Genomic DNA, 16,507 nt, shown 5'->3' on the forward strand with positions numbered 1-16,507 from the left:
CTTCACGAGACTTTTTGTTCTTCACTAAATGCTTTCTCATTTTGCACAATTTGTTTTTAAAGCAAACTTGCCCAAGCTGCTCAGGGGCCAGCAGGGAATTGCTGCTGCCAGGTACACCAACAACCCCACAAGCTTCACAGCAGCGATCCCCGAGTGCCCTGTGGGGTGCACTATCCCCCCAGTCACCCGCCGGGGCACGCCAGGCCTGTCACCCAGGCGCCTCCTTCCCTGGACCCGTCACGGCAGCCTGAGGGAGAAAAAGCCTTCTCACTCACCGTTTGACACGCCCTATAATCTACTCACAGGGGCAGACCAGGAACTGACCTAAAGGCAAGCATGCTGCCCTCCCGTTTGACGTTTAAGTGTGCCGCCATCCCGCTTGGTATTGAAGCGCCCCGCTAACGCACCCCACCCTCCCGAGGCCGCGCATGCGCGGACACACCCGCACTCCCGGCGCGGTGGGCGGAGCTACCCTCTACCCTCCCGGCGCGGTTCGATCGCGCCTGCGCGAGCGGTGTTGTTGGGTGGGCGGTTGCGTCGGCGCGCGCTGCTTCTGTTGCCCGGGCAGCCTGCCGGTGGTTTGTTTCTCTCCGCGATAGCTGTACCGGGCCGAGGGCGCTGCCGGGGACTCCGCTCCCCTGTCCCTGCCTGGGGCCCGACACAGCCCGCCGGGTGCTCCACGCCGTCGCTCCCCTGAGGCGGGACCGTGCCCGCGTCCTTGCCGCGGGATGAAGAGGTTTTTTGGGTTCGGGAGGAAGAGGAAGGGGCAGCCGCCGTCCGGCAGCGCCTCCGTGCCCTGTCCCGCCGGTGCCTACGAGGTCCGGCAGAAGGACCTGGGCAAGCTGCACCGCGCGGCCGCCAGCGGCGACCTGGCCCGGGTGCGGCAGGGACTGAAGAAACACGGCATCGACGGGCGGGACAAGGCGGAGCGGTAAGGGGGGAAGCGGCGCCGGGCGGGCGCTGAGGCGGGGCGGGGGGTCCCGGCGGTGTCAGGAGCCGCAGGTGCAGCCGCAGCCCCCGGCAGCTCCCCGCCAGGAGCAGGAGAGTTGGCTCCGCAGCCAAGCTCAGCCCTCGGCTGGGTGTGGGAATCAGGCCTGTGCTGCCACAAGCCCTTGAATTCGGCCTGGCATCCAAGTGTCGTCTTACCCTTTTTGCCCCGGCCTCCTCAGTGCCCTCGTTCCCGGAGACCTATTTCTTTGCCCGGGGGCGCAGGAGTGGAAGGGAGCTGGCAGCAGCCTAAGGAAGTTGTTGGAAGTTAGGTTGGAAGATGTGAGCAGCGACTTACAGGAAAAGCTGCTGCTTCTGGCAGGTATTGTTGTGTAGGTTTTTTAATCAAGCACAGCAAATACTTGGCAATTATCTCGTAAGGAGAAGCCCTGGGCTGCAGCATAGCTCCTAGTGGTCCATTGTAAGCATAAGGGAATGGACCAAAGTGTTTGGGTCTTGTATGTGTCAACCCTTTAATGCCTTTTCTGAAAAGACTTGGAGTCAAAACCTTCGTGATATTCTGAAGAGATGCTGGTTTTATCAGAGTAGCTCAGCTTCCTAGGCTGTCTATCCTGAAGACTGGACTTTTGCCAGCCTGCTAGCTTGTTGCCGTGGAAACACCTAAACCCACCTAGATTTGTAGAAGTAAGGAAGAGCATGGTAAGCATGCACTTTAGTAATGTGGGTTGTGTGCCTGAGTGTTGCCAGTCAGTATTCTTTTATGCAGATGGAGTTGGAGGATGCAGTTTAAGGTGGACTGAGTATGTTTTGTGCATATTCCAGCTGCCTGAGTCAAGGTGCCCAATGGCATTTATGGAAATCGCTGCTGAATGTTTCTCTTTTTTTTTTTTTTTTCCCCTCCTCTTTTCTTACTACCTTTTCTTTCACTCTGGCTGATTCAGTGGGTCATCAGGTCTTAGCAGACCCTGGTATGAAATTTGTCTAGCTTTTGCATTTTAAGTTCATCTTGTTAAAAAGGTTTGTTTCCTCTGGAAAGATTTTCCTTCTGTGTGTCACGCTATTATTATCAGTGTTATAACAGAAAGCCAAGAGACAAGGCAGTGTATGTAGGCTAGAACACTGTGATGGTATGACATGACAATGCCTGCTGCTCGAAAAGCTTACTTGAGAGGGATTCAATGGAGAGTGTCTGCCTGCTTGCTGCAGCCCCTGTAGACTATGCCAGCCATGAGGGTTGCAGGACCACCTATGCCCTCTTAGTGCTTGTGGGTGTGATGTGTATTGTCACTGACCACCAGATGCAATTGTTTCAGAGCTTCATCATGTCCTCCAGGGACTGGAAGAGTTGACATCATGGGAAATAGAATTGAAGAATAGGAAATGTGGGAAGTAATGGCTAAAATGTGTGCGTTGTTCGTATTAATATCTCAGTTTTGCTCTTCAGGATTTCCAAAAGCAAAATCCTGCACCAGGGACATGGCAAGTATCACACCTACAGGCTCCTTCCATAAAGTGGGTCCTGTAGCCCATAGGACCTCTCAGAAAATGCACTGGGAACAGCATCAGTTGGCAGCAGGTAGCTTTCCAGAGGTGGTCTAGCAAAGCCTTCAGCCTTGCTGAAAGAGATGAGCAAAACTCAGCACAGATTTGGACACGCTGTAGGCACAATGCCAGCTAGTCATGAATCCTGGGTCAAAGCTAATCACTGAGAGATTTACCCTGTCAGCTGCCTGTCAGAGTGAACTCTACAGCTTTTCTTTGCTTATCTTGTAGCTGCTGGGTTGTCGGCTCAAGTTCCATTGGAAGTGTGTGCCACCAACCTGCTATTTCCCTGTGGTCTCCCAGTGGGGTTGTTCTGCAGCATCTCAGGCATGAGCAGTTCTCTTCTACCCCATGGGTGATCAGCGTAGGATTGCAGCAGCAGGAGGAGCGGAGTCTGGGCAGGGTTCCCGGGGCTGGGTGGCAGAACAGCTTTGGTGTTACTGGAAGCTTCCTGTGGGGACAGGCAACTCTGAACACTCTGATGTTCTCTGCCAGCCTGTTCCCTGAAGTGGATCTTCTATGGAGCTCAGCAGGTCTTGTTGCAAGTAGAGCAATCTCCTTTCCTGTTGGCAGACTGAGCCACTTGATTGAGGAGGGCAGCAAGAAGTATGCAGGTTTTCTGAAGTCTTCTGTTTGCAAAGCGGATAGTGACTTCTTCAGGCTTTTCATGTTTCCCAGTGCTTGGTAGTAGCAGCTTTTAGGTGATCATGGACTCCTTCATAACCAGTCCTGGTTAGCTTTCAGATAGTCTCAGTGAGTCATTTCTTCAGAGATGAAGGATCATGCATACGTATATGGAAATTTCTCAAAAAGTGGAGGTAGTTGTTCTTGAGGGACTCTTCTGTTGATGCTTCAGTCTGTTCCCTGTCTGTAGCAAGACATTACAAGTGTTTGGAAGTCTTGTGATTTTCTTGTCCTCATCCTTGTTGCCATGGAGGATGCTCATCAGCTGCCCTGTAACAAGAATATCTGTATTACAAATTGCTCTGTTTCTGCATCACATGCCACTGCATTTGTGTACCTCTCCCTTTCTGTTCCCACCTAGCCAGTGAGCCTTTTGGTTCGTGTCTCTCAGCAAGGTACTAAACCAATTGCAAGGTTAGTTGAGCTTTCCTAAGTACAGAGGAGGACCCACCCACAGTGATGCAGTTCAAACTAGTGCTGGCTTTCCCCTCAGTTCTTAAGGAACTGCAGGATTTTTATTGCATCACCTTCAGGGGAGAAAGGTCCCAGCTGTTTTCTAGCTTGTCTCCTGCTCTGTTGGCACAGGTGTCCTGCAGAGCAGCAGGCACTTTGCTTTCTGCACAGGGTGAAGTTAGTGATGCTTTGTGCCTGTGATTTAGGGGGAAACACAGGCAAGGACTTTCTGGGTGATTGTGTCTTTGGGTACAAGTATGCTGATTAATTGACATTAGGCCTAAGATGTTCTGTGGTTTGAAGGAGCCCTTTTCTGCCTGGCAAGGCTTTACTTGAAGAAAAAAGTTTAATTTTCTTATGCTTGTCATGTATTGTGGAAACACAGTATTCCCTCCTTGGAGAGCACTTCCTCTGTAGTAGGCTTTTTATGACTAGGATAGTTATCCACGTCAGGAAGGCCAAACATTTACTTTCCTGTAGTCAGGATGGCAGTGTTCTGCTGTCTCGTTTCCTACAAGTTATCAGTGGCGCTTTGGTGCAAGCATGTTCTTGGTTTTGCTGCAGTAGTAAGCAAGCTGAAGAAAAAGCAGAAATTATCAAAGTGCAGGGAAACACTAATATTCTTGTTATAAAACCCATCTCCTACCTCTGTGATACACTTCTGGCACATGAATGATCGTAGAAGAACTTAGAGGTTTACTTGCCGTAGTCCTCAGATTCCCAGGCTTTGGTCTCTGCTGTGCCATATGTGTAGTCCTGCTGGAGGCAGTGACCAGTGCCTGGACAGAGGAACCTGTTTGTGCCAATTCAGTTCTACAGTGAAGGAAATGTCACCTTACTAAGCAGACGATGCGGAGGGGTTTTTTGCCAGGCAGCCTCAGGCATTTGGTGTGCAACTGCTGTTACTGGTAATTGAACGAGAAGTCTGTCTTAAGCTTGCTTTTTGCAAAGTGAAACTTGTGGTCATATCCATTTATCACAGCTTGAAATGATTGCTTTAATTGTCTGTGCTAATTTAATATATTAAATTTTTAGGACACCTCTGCACCTCGCTTGTGCGAGTGGCCATGTGGATGTTGTTACATATCTAGTGGAAAACAAGTGTAAACTAAATCTTCTTGACAATGATAACAGATCACCGCTGATGAAGGTATGTGGCGTATGTTATGTTCTTGTAAGCGTGCCTTACTGATTATGCACTAATGATGTATCTTGCAGGATTCTTTACATAGACCTGTGTCAAAACATGCATATTGTGATTGGCATGGAATAGGGATATGTTAGCTAATCTTTGAAGGTGCTCTTATTTTCCAGCAGTGGGAAGGTGGGGAAATTGTAACGGAGTGAAATGTAAATGCTGGAAGTTCTTTCTTTTTTTGTGTGCTGTTCCCAGGCAGTACAGTGCCAGCAAGAAGAGTGTGTGGCTATTCTGCTAGAGCATGGTGCTGACCCGAATCTGGCAGATGCTGATGGCAACACTGCCCTTCACCTCGCTGTCATATCTGCTAATACATCTGTAGCAGGGCTGTTACTTGAGCATAATGCCAATATTGATGCTCACAATAAGGTAAACTTTTATATTTGTTAAGGAAATTCTTTCAAAAAGTTGCATTAATATTTCTCTTGAAGGGTTTTTCTTATTTTGATTTTTAACTTTATTTATTTATCTGTCCTTTCAGGAGGGATATACCCCGCTTTTTCTTGCTGTCTCTGAACATCATGAAGAGATAGTAGAGTTGCTCCTTAAAAAAGGAGCTGATGTGCATGCTCGAGATCAGTGTGAAAGGTGAGGGCTTTGTCAAAACTCTTCGTGGGTCTCTTTAATATTCTCCAGGTTGGATTGATGAGAGACATGAGAATGAGCTCTGAAAAAAAAACCAGGGAGCCACACAGAAGGAGCTATTTCTGTGTGACTTGTGAAAGCAGGTCTGCACTTGGCTGCTGTCATACCTCAGTGGATGCTTTCTGCACTGAGGATTGCAAGAAGGCATTGTCTCTGGTGGCCCTTCTGGCAAGAAACATGTCATTAGCTCAGCAGCATTGCCTCAATTTGAAAAAACATCTGCATAGCAGCATCGTTTGTATGTGTTATCTATGTGGAGGCTGTCTGAAGATTGAACATTTAATTGTTTTGACTCCCTTTCCCATTTTATTGTTGCTCTTAATACGTAATGAAAACTGCTTTGTCTTTTGTTCATTTTAAGATGATGGGGAAAATTATTTTACACAGACACTGTAATTATTTTTATTCCTATTTGCTCTCAAAAAAAAAAATCTATTTCATATCATCTTTTCAATGCTTCAGAACCCCGCTTATGACTGCTGCTTCTGGCGGGGAGCTTAATTTGATAAAAGTTCTTCTTCGGTATGGTGCTGATGTTTCCCATAAAGACAGTCAGGGATGGACAGCTGAGGATTATGCTGTTATTCATGGATATTCTAGGTAAATTTTTAACTTTATCATTAGAATGAGTTGTCAGTTATCAGTGTGGCTTTTTAACACCTTTTTGGTAAAGGCACCAAGGTTTAATGGTATGTTGAGACCTGTCTTGAAGCTGTGCCGAGTGACGCCTTCTGATATGTATCATTCCTATGTCTAGTGTTAATTTGGAAGTTGAGGCAAATTTCTGCCCAGAATTCTCTGTTAGATTTCAGGTTTTGTAGCTAAGCTCACATCCACCCAATGTAAACTCTACACAGTGTCTGTGTCCTACAGTTATCCAGAGGTGGAACTTGGCAAACTGAAATGCACGTAAACCCTCTCCCCAGACCAGCACCGTTGTCTTTACTGACTTCCACTACAATGACCAGGAACTACCAGACTTTTGTTTTAGAGGAGATCTAACTGATATCTCTTTTGTTTAAAATCTTAAGCAGTTTTACTCCTCTTATTCATAGCTTTGTGCCCACAAGCGCTCCTTCTCTAAGGTGGTTATATGTGCTTAAAAGCTAGGCTGAAACAAGTGTACCAAGCAGGAATTAATAACTTCGTAGGTGTGAATATGCATCTGTAGAATGAACATGACTGTAGCGAATATTGAAGTATGTAATAGTCATGCAATAAGCTCTGTGTGTATTACCCTTAACAAATACATACACGTATATGAATTCATGTGGCTATGAATATGTGTAGGATGGATAATAAGTGGCTGTTAATTATTCTATTAAATGGTATATGGAAGTATGTGGTTATTTCTACCAAATATATTTCCTTTCTTTTTTTATATAGTCTTAGTGAACAACTGGCAGAATACACAGACTGGGAAAACACAGGAGAAGCTTCTGCAGGTGGTGCACAAGGCATCACGGTACTTAGCACTCCTCACCGGACGGGAGCTGCTGGCTTTACGTTGGGTGCACCTGCTATGGACAGAGGAGGTAGGATCCTTAACCACAGAGGAGCTTACAAGGAGAATCACTATGGCCTTTTCTTTAGGTGGTTGGTATTGTTAACACTTAGTGTGTTCGCCATTGACATTTAGTGGAGGCATTGGATAGGGTAGCACAAGAAGTTTTGTGAACGTGCTTATTTGTTGCTAGCTGGAGGTGCTTCTTGTCAGGCTGTGAAGGCAGTTGTGATTTGTGTGCTACATGTCTGTCTCCTTATGGGGTTGTTGCCTTCTACCTGTCAGATTGCCTGTCTATATAGGTTTTCCTATAGAGAGAGAAGGGAACAGGGAAGGAACTAAGGTGAGAGTGGTTTTGTTTTTCAGGTGTCTACTTTTACCTATAGATGGGCATTCAGATTTTGAAAATCCAATTGCAAAAGCAGTAGGTTCATCCTGAGTACTTGTTCATCTGGGAAGCAACAGATGAGTTAGCAGGAAGATATATCTAGTTGATTTCCACTGAGTTTGTGTGGCTTTGGTTTTAATATTAATAGTTTCACCAGCACTAAGCTCCTTCCAGTGACTCATTTCCAGCATCAGTTACAATTGTTTCTGTGTAGGACCTATAGAGATGTATTTAGGAAAAATTGTCTTGGAAAAGTAACTTTGTTAGCAACATCAATGCAGTGTCTGTGTATACTGTATCTTATTGGACATAGTTTGATTTACAATAAAAATACAGCTTTTCTTCCACTTTCAGTAATTGTATGAAATAAACTTTAAAAAAAATCCCTATTACCTTGTGATACAGAAAAACCATTAAATTGTCTTGTGATCAAAAAATTAACTCCTTCAGTGAGTTTTTAAAGTCCAGTCTATACTTATGAGCTCACATTGCCCTAGAGGAATCTTAGAAAATTAATATTTTAATATAAATGAAATCGTCTTGTACTTTACATCTCAGGCCTTACAGTGGGATGTTTTATTCTTTCTGGGGCTTTTTATGGGTGTTAAAACTATGTGGCAAATAGGCGGCAGACAGTGTTCAAACACAGTTCATTACTCCTTTTTTAAATATGTCAAGAAACATGAGCAAAACGTGGGATATATTTTCCTCACTGATTTTTTCCCAGATATGGGAATTTAATTTAGAGTCAAATTTTGTTCCTTTGACTTGGGAACAGTGGCTTTGATCTAGTTGGAGACTTGTAAAGTTTCTTCATAGATTGAAGGAAGAATTTTATTTTATTTTTAATTTTTTGGAAAGGGCTTGGTACAGGTAGTTGAATCAGCAAAATGTTGCTGTTGCCCAAACAGCACTGTTTCTGCCTCCTGTGCATGTAGATAATTCCTGTGGTACCACATTGTAATGGCTGACAGGCCTGGGTTATTTTAAAATAATATGTGGCCTGAAAAATAATACTGTTATATGATTCTATAAGTGACATAGCCTCAGGGAAATATGGGTTCTTGAGCCAAATAATTTGCCTCATTCCTTGAAAATTATGATACTACAAATATAAGTCCCCAATATTATGGGAAATGGTGACTTCTTATCCTCATTTGAAGAGGCATAGTAAGTTATGTGGCTTAAGGACTTGGGAGGAGAAAGAGTATGCTCTGTTCTCAGTCTGCTTCTAGTAGGGCTCGTTTTTCTTCTGAGTAGTATGAATCCTTTTCTTGTGCTCAGTCTCTTAAAAGATGACGCCGTCATGTTGAGCGAGAGAGATTAGTAGCATATAGGGAACATTTATTGGCATTAATTCTGCAGTCTCTGGCTTGCACCCACAAAGCACAGCTCCTGCATGCTGAGAGTCCCTTTGATATGCTGCAGTAACAGGCTTTGAAGCTGCTGTTAGAGGAGAAGCTGGGATGATCTTGAGAGACCAGAGAAGCATCCACTTTGAAATTTTTTTTTTTCTTTTGCTCTTCTGTACCACTGTTCTGGGATCTTCAGTGTTGTCCTTGTTCCTTTTGCTGCTTTTGCACTAGCTGAAATGTCTTCAAATATTCTCCTCTAATGAGCAAGTCAGCATATTTAAGAAGTTGGCTCATGCTTATTTGGATGTTTACTTTTTGTCAGAACGTGAACCTTTTTATTAATCACAGACAAGTTTGCAAAAGCCTCCAAGAGAATGGATTCCAACCCTAGCATATCGAATGACAGACTTTTTAGATATGAAGTTGGAATTTCTTTGGCAAAAAATAATAATTATGCATTTTTTTTCTAAAGGCGAGGATCTGAATTTTTAGTATGTGTGCAGTGGCAACTTTTTTTTTGCTACTGCACTGCATGTTAGTGCATTGTTTCTTCAGTGTTTCCCCGAGTCCCTGCGGAAACTGTTGTTTTTTCATTGTAGAGCTCTTAAAGAAATAAGTGCTTCAGTGTGATTTACATCTCCCAAGGCCAGGAAAAGTCGTCCTGTATCACCTTTTAAGAAAACTGAGAAATGAAGAAGGGATGAGAAACCATTTTGAGGTCCTTTCTTAACTCTTTAAGTGCATGTCTTCAATAGGAGTCCTTTTGCCACATCCATTCCGTGTTATGGCCTTGTCACAAAGAAATGTGGTGTCGGGTAGCTGCGGTAACAGAACCATACCATTCATTGACTTAAAGTATAAAATTTTACTAAGTAGGATGGGTAGAGCAGGTGGATAGTGATTTATATCCTCAAACTGCTATTCCACAAGACACAGAAATGCATAGGCACACGCGTACGTGCGTGACACTCGCACCAGTCAATGCACCCATTTTGGTCCAGTTGTGGCCTGCCCTATAGCCCTGGGGGAACATGGTAGTCATTCTGACTACTTGTCCTGTCTGTGTTTTGGCTGGTGGCATAGCTTCTGTGTGGGAACAGTTCAGCATGGTCAAATCAATATACGCAGGACTCTTGTCTTCATACTGAGGTAGGAGGAGCCTATGTTTGCATCAGGCACCGACACACTGTTAAGGTGACCTGATTTAAGGCAACAAGTTTTTGGGTTGCTTTTTTTTTTTTTGCTTTTTTTTTTTTTTTTTTTAGCGAGGGATAACAAACATGCTAAAACTGACTTGAGATGGGTGAATGTAAATAATATAATGGCTCCAAGTTGCATAGTGGTGTGAGTACTGAGTGCCAAGATTTCCTTCAAAATTTCTGGACAGCGTAACTCTAAAGTTTAGGTGTTGGCACCTAAGGATTTTTGGGATGCTTAGAGGGATTTTGAGTGTGCTGTATGTATAAAGCAGTCTACAGATATGAAGGTATTGCATTTGTGGTCTGTGCTAGATAAGGACTAGTCAAGTTGAGGGAAATATAAAGTTGGCAATAGAGTACGTTTCTGATAATCTGTTTATTTCAAAATATTGGAATGTGTGTGTTTCACATGGAGCAAGTAAATTAAGTTATACTGTTTGGCACTGTCCCTTGAGAGTAGAGTTCTGTAGATTGGTTTTGTTTCTACCACTTATAACTGTAGAGCAGACTGATAGTCACGGTACGTTCTCCCATTGCTATAGCTTTGTTGAGGTACTGATGACATTTTCCAAATTTCTGGGAATTTAAATTTATTCTGATGTTATTGTTTCATCTATCCTTTCCATGCCTTTTCCTAAATGGATATAGGAATGCAACAATCTCCTAACCAGACATCAAGAACAGGAAAATCAAGGAAAGGTATTCTATACAGTAGCATTTCAAATATGAAACATGTTGTATGAAATACAAATATTAACACGTCTATGATGTTTATTGTCCTGGATGTCCCTGTTTTGATGGGTTTGGTTTTATAAATTAAATTTGAGAGCAGGCTTTGGGCACTTCTTATTTGTTTGCATGTTTTGCATGGGTCCTTTATTATTGAATTGAGTGTTTGCTTTGTGTCATTAGTGGTAGTAGTTTGTTGTTTGTTTTTTTTAAATATGGTCTTCTGTTACTCCCAAATGGAAGCGGACTTCAATTAAAGTGGAAACAAACAATCCCCAGAGACTGCTTTTCTAGATCCCATTTCTATAGTAGGGCATCAAGGTCTGTCTGAAAGGTAGCTCATGAACTTTCTCTCTTGCCTTCTAAAGGATGATGTGACCTGGTTTTGATCATTGCTCAAAGTTGCTATACAGTGAAAGCAAAAGTTCAGATAACTTACCCAGCTGGTTTGCTTAATTATAACTGTACTAATTGAAAATATAACTGAAGTCACCTGCCAAGAGTTTATAACTGCTCCACACTATCCACCCAGTTCTGAGAGAGAGGTTTTTATTCAGCTTGGGAGGTTAGCAGGTAGGTTAGACTGCTGGTACTGAGTGAGTTAACAGAAAACTGTGGCATGTAAAACTAATTAATATTTTTAAATACTTCATGTTTGTAATAGGAAACATTAAAAATCGAAGACTGTATTGGTATTTTAAGTGTTTTAGCTTGTACTCGCACTGGAAGTTTCAGCTTCTAGATTTTGTCCACATGACGTGTCTACACTGAACATGTACACTGTATTTTGTTGTCTGAAAGTCCTGTTCAGGTCAGGAGATGTACTCAAAATTCCCATATAAACCCTGTCTTGAGGACAAACAAAATTTCTGTGCTCATTTGTTATATGCTGGTAGTAGAGGAGAAGTCTTCAGGCAAGACATGCCTTTGTTTTCTTTTTTCCTTTAATGGTTTTGTCCAAGACCTTGGTTTGGTTATCATCATATGACTTTATAGAAGGTCACCAATCTCCTATTTATGAGCAACTTCATTTTGTTATGATATTTAGCAAGAATTAGTTATCGAGAACTTGAGGAACACTGAAATAGCTACTATGTGGAGGTTATATTTGTTTGTTTGTTACCTTCTGTCTTGGGAATTGAAGAGGCCTTTTATTTTATCTTAGTTGTTGATAGTAGAGAAGTTTTAGCACTCTTCAGGCTGGATTCCTAGAGTTTGGATTTCTTTAGTACATCAGCGATGTGCCTAGGATACCCTCTCATCAAGTTTGCAAATGGTCCCAAACTGAGGGGAAGAGTAGATACTCTTCAGGGCAGTGCTGCCATTCAGAGGGACCTCGACAAGCTGGGTGAACGGACTGTCAGGCCTGTCTTATGAAATTCAGCAAGGGCAAATGCAAAGTCACGCATGTGTAAAGGAACAACCACTTGCTACAAAACGTGCTGGGATTGCCTGGCTGGAGAGCTGCTTTGCTGAGAAGGCCCAGAGGGTCCATCTTGGCAGAGAGCAAGCTGAGCATGAGCCAGCAGGGTGCCCTGGCAACTGAGAAGGTCAACAGTGCCCTGGGCTGTATTAAGAGCAGCATAGCCAAGAGACTGAGGAAGGTGATGATGCACCCTACTTGGTACTCACTGGATTGTGTCCAGCTTCCTGGGTATGACTTTAAGCCCCCAGTACAAGAGAGATTGGTCTTTTTAACAGTGAGCAAGTTCAGTGGAGGGCCATCAAAGTTATCAGGGGCAGGAGTACTTGCACTTTGAGGAGGGGCTGAGGAAACTGGGCTTGTTCTGCCTCAAAGAGGTGACTTTGAAGAGGATGTAGCAGCAGCTTCCAGTACATCTGAGGATAAGACAAAGAAGCCAGGTGCTTCCCAGTGGCACGTGACAGGAGGCAGCGATGCAAGAGGCGTAAGTGGAAACAAGAGAGTTTCTGATTGGATAGGAGAAGCTTCACCATGGTAAGGACAGTAAAACAGAGGTTGTACAGCCTCCCTCCTTGGAGGTGTTCAAGACCAAACTGGATAAAGCCTTAAGCAACTTTATCTGACCTTATAGCTGAACCCGCTTTGAGGAGGAGGTTGGCTAAGAGACTTCCTGAGGTCCCTTATGACCTGATTTATCCCTGTGATCCTTTGTGCAAGTCGCCTTCATAACACTGATGAAAGCTTGGAGTGTAGTATAGAATGCCAGGTTATACCTTTTTTGTCTGTTGAATACCTTTTTTGGTGCAGTGTAGAGAACTAGTAGTAGAATCGCTGTAGAGGTGATTCTTCTACCTGAGGACAAGCTTCAGATCTTGATTATGCTGTTTGATTTTTCTTTACCTTTTCAGAATAATCTGTAACTGGGTAGAGCAGCAGATAGTGTAGTATATAGCATGATGTTAGATAAAATAGTAAAGTCTCTGCATATGATATGTACTCACGTGTGTAATATGAGTACTTCGGCGGTTCATTTACTAACTGTCTTGTTAAACCACCACCATTTTGTTAACTGTTTACTAACACAGCATATTCATGCTATGCTATTTTTTTTTTTTTTTTGGTTTAGAGATGTTTCTTAAATCTCCAGGTGTAAGAGTCCAAAGGAGATATAACTCTGGTCTTTTTTTGTTTTCTTTGTTTAGTTCGGTAGGGCTTGAAAAAGCAGTTGTTTTGGAAATGCATTCATTCATGCTGTCTTGTGTGGAATTGACTACCCAAATTTTCATTCTGTTATGACCTGTAGAGTTGTCCATGTTAAATGTTTTTGTGTGCTGGTTAATTTTTAGCATGCCGAATCTAATTTCAACATGTCAATTTATGTTTGAACAGCAATAGATGACTTTTCCCAAGGAGACTCAATCAGGTAAGACTTTAAAAATATCTAATGGTGATCTGAGGAATGATTTGAGAGACACAGTACTCATTTTGCTTTACTTTTTAAGAAGCTCTGAGAAAGAGGGGAGTGATGACAGTTGGCATACTTCTGAGGAAGAAGAACTCGATTTTACCCCCAAGGTATGGTACATTTACAAGAAAAAAAGTCCTGAGAAATAAGTGATTTGAAGGCAAGTTTTCTCTGGGATTGAAAGAAACTGCGGTTCCAGCCAATGTTGTTTCTCCTTAGAAGCAGTCTCTGGCCTGCCAACCTTTCTTCTGCTGTGAGTTTTTCCTAAAAGACCTGTAGCTGTGGCAGAGCATGCAGTAGATTTGTGGTTTGGGGCAAAAGAGCAATAGGTGACAAGATAAACAACCACATTGTTTCATTTGTTCTTGTTCGTTTGAGTCAGACTTGCAGACACTAAAAGTTTCTAAGTTACTTCTTATAACCTATTCTGTTCTTCACCAAACATTTATTGTTTCCTGTGAATTTGGTGATAGAATCCTAACTGCTAAAGACAAAGGGCATTTATTTATCAAGACCTTCTGAAATCCTTCATCACCTAGTTCTCCTTTCCTCCTTGTCAGGTTCTTCAAGAGCGCTCAGTGGATGAGTTACTCAAATGGGTTGTCTATTTTCTTCTATGAGATGGCATTCTGTGCTTGCATGTAATCTCACACTGCATGTTCTCCCTCTTTTTTGAATGCTTGAGTAGTATTCTTTTTGTCAGCTGCAAGCTCTCGCGGCTACTGTTTTTATTAATGTTCTGAAGAATTATCAACTTCCACAGTGATGTCTGGAGCATCTATTCTGTTGCACTGGGATTGTGCAGTGATGAGGAACCTGAGTGTGGTACTTCAACCCATTCTGTAATGCTGGAGATGCAAGCATGTTTAGTTTTAACATGATTTCATGTTCTTGCACTGATTTAAATAGAAACGATGCATTTTTCTGGTATGATTGTGAAATTTAGGAGTATTTTGGTAAGTGTACTTGCAGGGACTAATTTATGCATGAAGTCTAGGGATCTTAAGTTACTTGCGTTCTGTGTATTTGCAAGTAAGCATCCTGAAACAGCGATCCTAAATATAGCTGAATTTTTACTTAAGTATTACAAACATAAAAACAGATTTTTAGAGCTGTTATGCATGTAAACAGTGTTTTGGAAACAACTTGCAGAAGGGTACCTGAACAGTGTTTTGAGGTGAAATAGTCTCTGAATTGCATATGTGAGGAGTGTTTGTGTAGTTAGAGGTATAGAATGGAGCCAGCACCTGAGCACTATCAAAACGACAGCCTGATTATATTTACTGATCAAGATTTGATGTGAACAAAGGATTTGTTGTTGTTATTGTTTAATTTTTTTTTCTTAACTAAATCTTTATTTATAGAAGCTGCAGAAGCCAAACTTGACACTGCTAATGAAAGCTTCCCAGCTGTTCAGGAAAAACAGTAAGCTATTTGGAAAAAGATTGCATGATATACTGATACATAAAAGTAGACTTGCTAAGCAGGTTTTTTTGGGTTTTTTTTTTTTTTGCTATAGTAAATAAGCAAAGTAGCATTTTGAAAGCACATCACTTAATCATTTCAGAAATAAATAAGTCATATCATTAAAATAAAGATATTAATACCCTCCTAAGCCTTTGTCCCTGGTCAAGTCCTTCCTCCATCCTGCTCATCCCCTATCTGACTTGTTTTCCAGACAACTCCTCTCCTGTGCATTAATCTGGTAACATGCCTGTTGCTATTTACATAACTTCTTTTGTTCACATGTATTTTTCCTTCTGCTTTAAGATGATGGTGATGGTTCTAAAATTGAAAGTCCTAAGACACCAAAGAGCCGCCTCAAACAAAGAACCCCGTCACATGCAAACCTGAACAAAGGAGTACGTGGAGAATTGTTGAATCAAGATGTCTCAGATGGAAGCAACTTTGAGGAAGAAGAATTGGAGGAGAAGGATGATGATGAAAATGAGAATGGAGATGATGATGATGAAGATTCTGAGGAGGAGGAGGAGGATGAAGAGGATGAAGATCTGGAAGATGAAGAAACTCGGTCTAATGACATACTGGAGGAGGAGCAGGGAGAGAAATCAGAACCTAAACGGAAAATTAATCAGAAATTGGAGTATTTTAGTAATGCTAAGTTTGAAGGGCAAGCTCAGTGTGGAACTGGAGATGTCTATGATGATAAAATAAGTAAAGAACTTGATGAAGAGGTGGAGGAATCTGTTGATACTCCTGTGTCTTTTATAGCTGGGTGTTTTGAAAGGCTGCAGGAAAATGTAACTGCCATGTCTCCAAAGAGAATGAATAACGAAGTATCTTGCAAGTCAGTACCAAAACAACCTGTCTTTCAAAATGTAAATAATTTGCAAAATACACAAGAAAGCTGGGGCAGGAAAAGCATGATTCAGAAGTTTCACGAGAATGCTGACTCCTTTTTGGCAGACTCTGAAATGACAGGCTGTAAAAAAGAGCTACTTCAGCCTCTCTCACATAGTTGTGGTCTTAAAGAGAAAAAGTCGAACTTTGGTGATGACTTTGAAAGTGGTAATAATTCTTCGTCAGCAGCAAAAAACCTAAGGCTTCAAAGTCAAAGACAGAACTCTGTCGTTCTTGAACACATGGATGATGAAGATACCGAAGAAGAGCAATATGAACAAGTAGATGATAAAGTCTGTGAAGCACTGAAACAAAGTGAAAGCTTGCACTCAAATAGGTGTGAAGAAAATTTAAGAGCAGCATTTCACTCAAGCACCAGAGTAAGTATATAAGGATGATTAAATCCCATCAGGATATTTTCTAAGGGTAATATAGGTAAGAAACAAATGGTAAACTGGGTTTCTGTTAATAGTTCACATATATCCGTCTTTTGATTATCCTTTTTTGATATTAGAAAATGTCTTACACCTAGCCAAAGCAGTTTCTTAGGTATGAGAATAATATTAGGCAGTATTTTCAATATTTTTTTTTCTATTAGCTACAGTGGTTTTGC

The 16,507-nt window shown here is 42.2% G+C and overlaps 1 protein-coding gene across 19 annotated transcripts in view; it reads left to right on the forward strand.

Annotated features, from left to right (window-relative positions):
- The first annotated feature begins 498 nt into the window (after positions 1 to 498).
- LOC129205725 (ankyrin repeat domain-containing protein 26-like) overlaps positions 499 to 16,507 on the forward strand; it is a 71,087-nt gene continuing 55,078 nt past the window's right edge. For 7 of the 19 annotated variants that reach the window (XR_008576852.1, XR_008576853.1, XM_054823805.1 and 4 more), the window contains exons 1-11: positions 519 to 931; positions 4,663 to 4,777; positions 5,021 to 5,194; positions 5,307 to 5,413; positions 5,933 to 6,070; positions 6,857 to 7,005; positions 10,565 to 10,615; positions 13,458 to 13,491; positions 13,571 to 13,643; positions 14,898 to 14,958; positions 15,304 to 16,274. Coding sequence is in view for 17 of the 19 variants with exons in the window: in XM_054823805.1 (XP_054679780.1) it covers positions 729 to 931; positions 4,663 to 4,777; positions 5,021 to 5,194; positions 5,307 to 5,413; positions 5,933 to 6,070; positions 6,857 to 7,005; positions 10,565 to 10,615; positions 13,458 to 13,491; positions 13,571 to 13,643; positions 14,898 to 14,958; positions 15,304 to 16,274 (2,076 nt within the window). In the remaining 2 variants the exon portion in view is untranslated. Of the gene's footprint in view, positions 932 to 995; positions 1,648 to 4,662; positions 4,778 to 5,020; positions 5,195 to 5,306; positions 5,414 to 5,932; positions 6,071 to 6,856; positions 7,006 to 10,564; positions 10,616 to 13,457; positions 13,492 to 13,570; positions 13,644 to 13,752; positions 13,787 to 14,897; positions 14,959 to 15,303; positions 16,275 to 16,507 lie in introns of those variants that run through there. The other 12 variants (XM_054823812.1, XM_054823904.1, XM_054823837.1 and 9 more) reach the window with 12 other exon arrangements.

This window comes from Grus americana, chromosome 1, assembly GCF_028858705.1.
Source record: "Grus americana isolate bGruAme1 chromosome 1, bGruAme1.mat, whole genome shotgun sequence".
NCBI classification, from domain to species: domain Eukaryota; kingdom Metazoa; phylum Chordata; class Aves; order Gruiformes; family Gruidae; genus Grus; species Grus americana.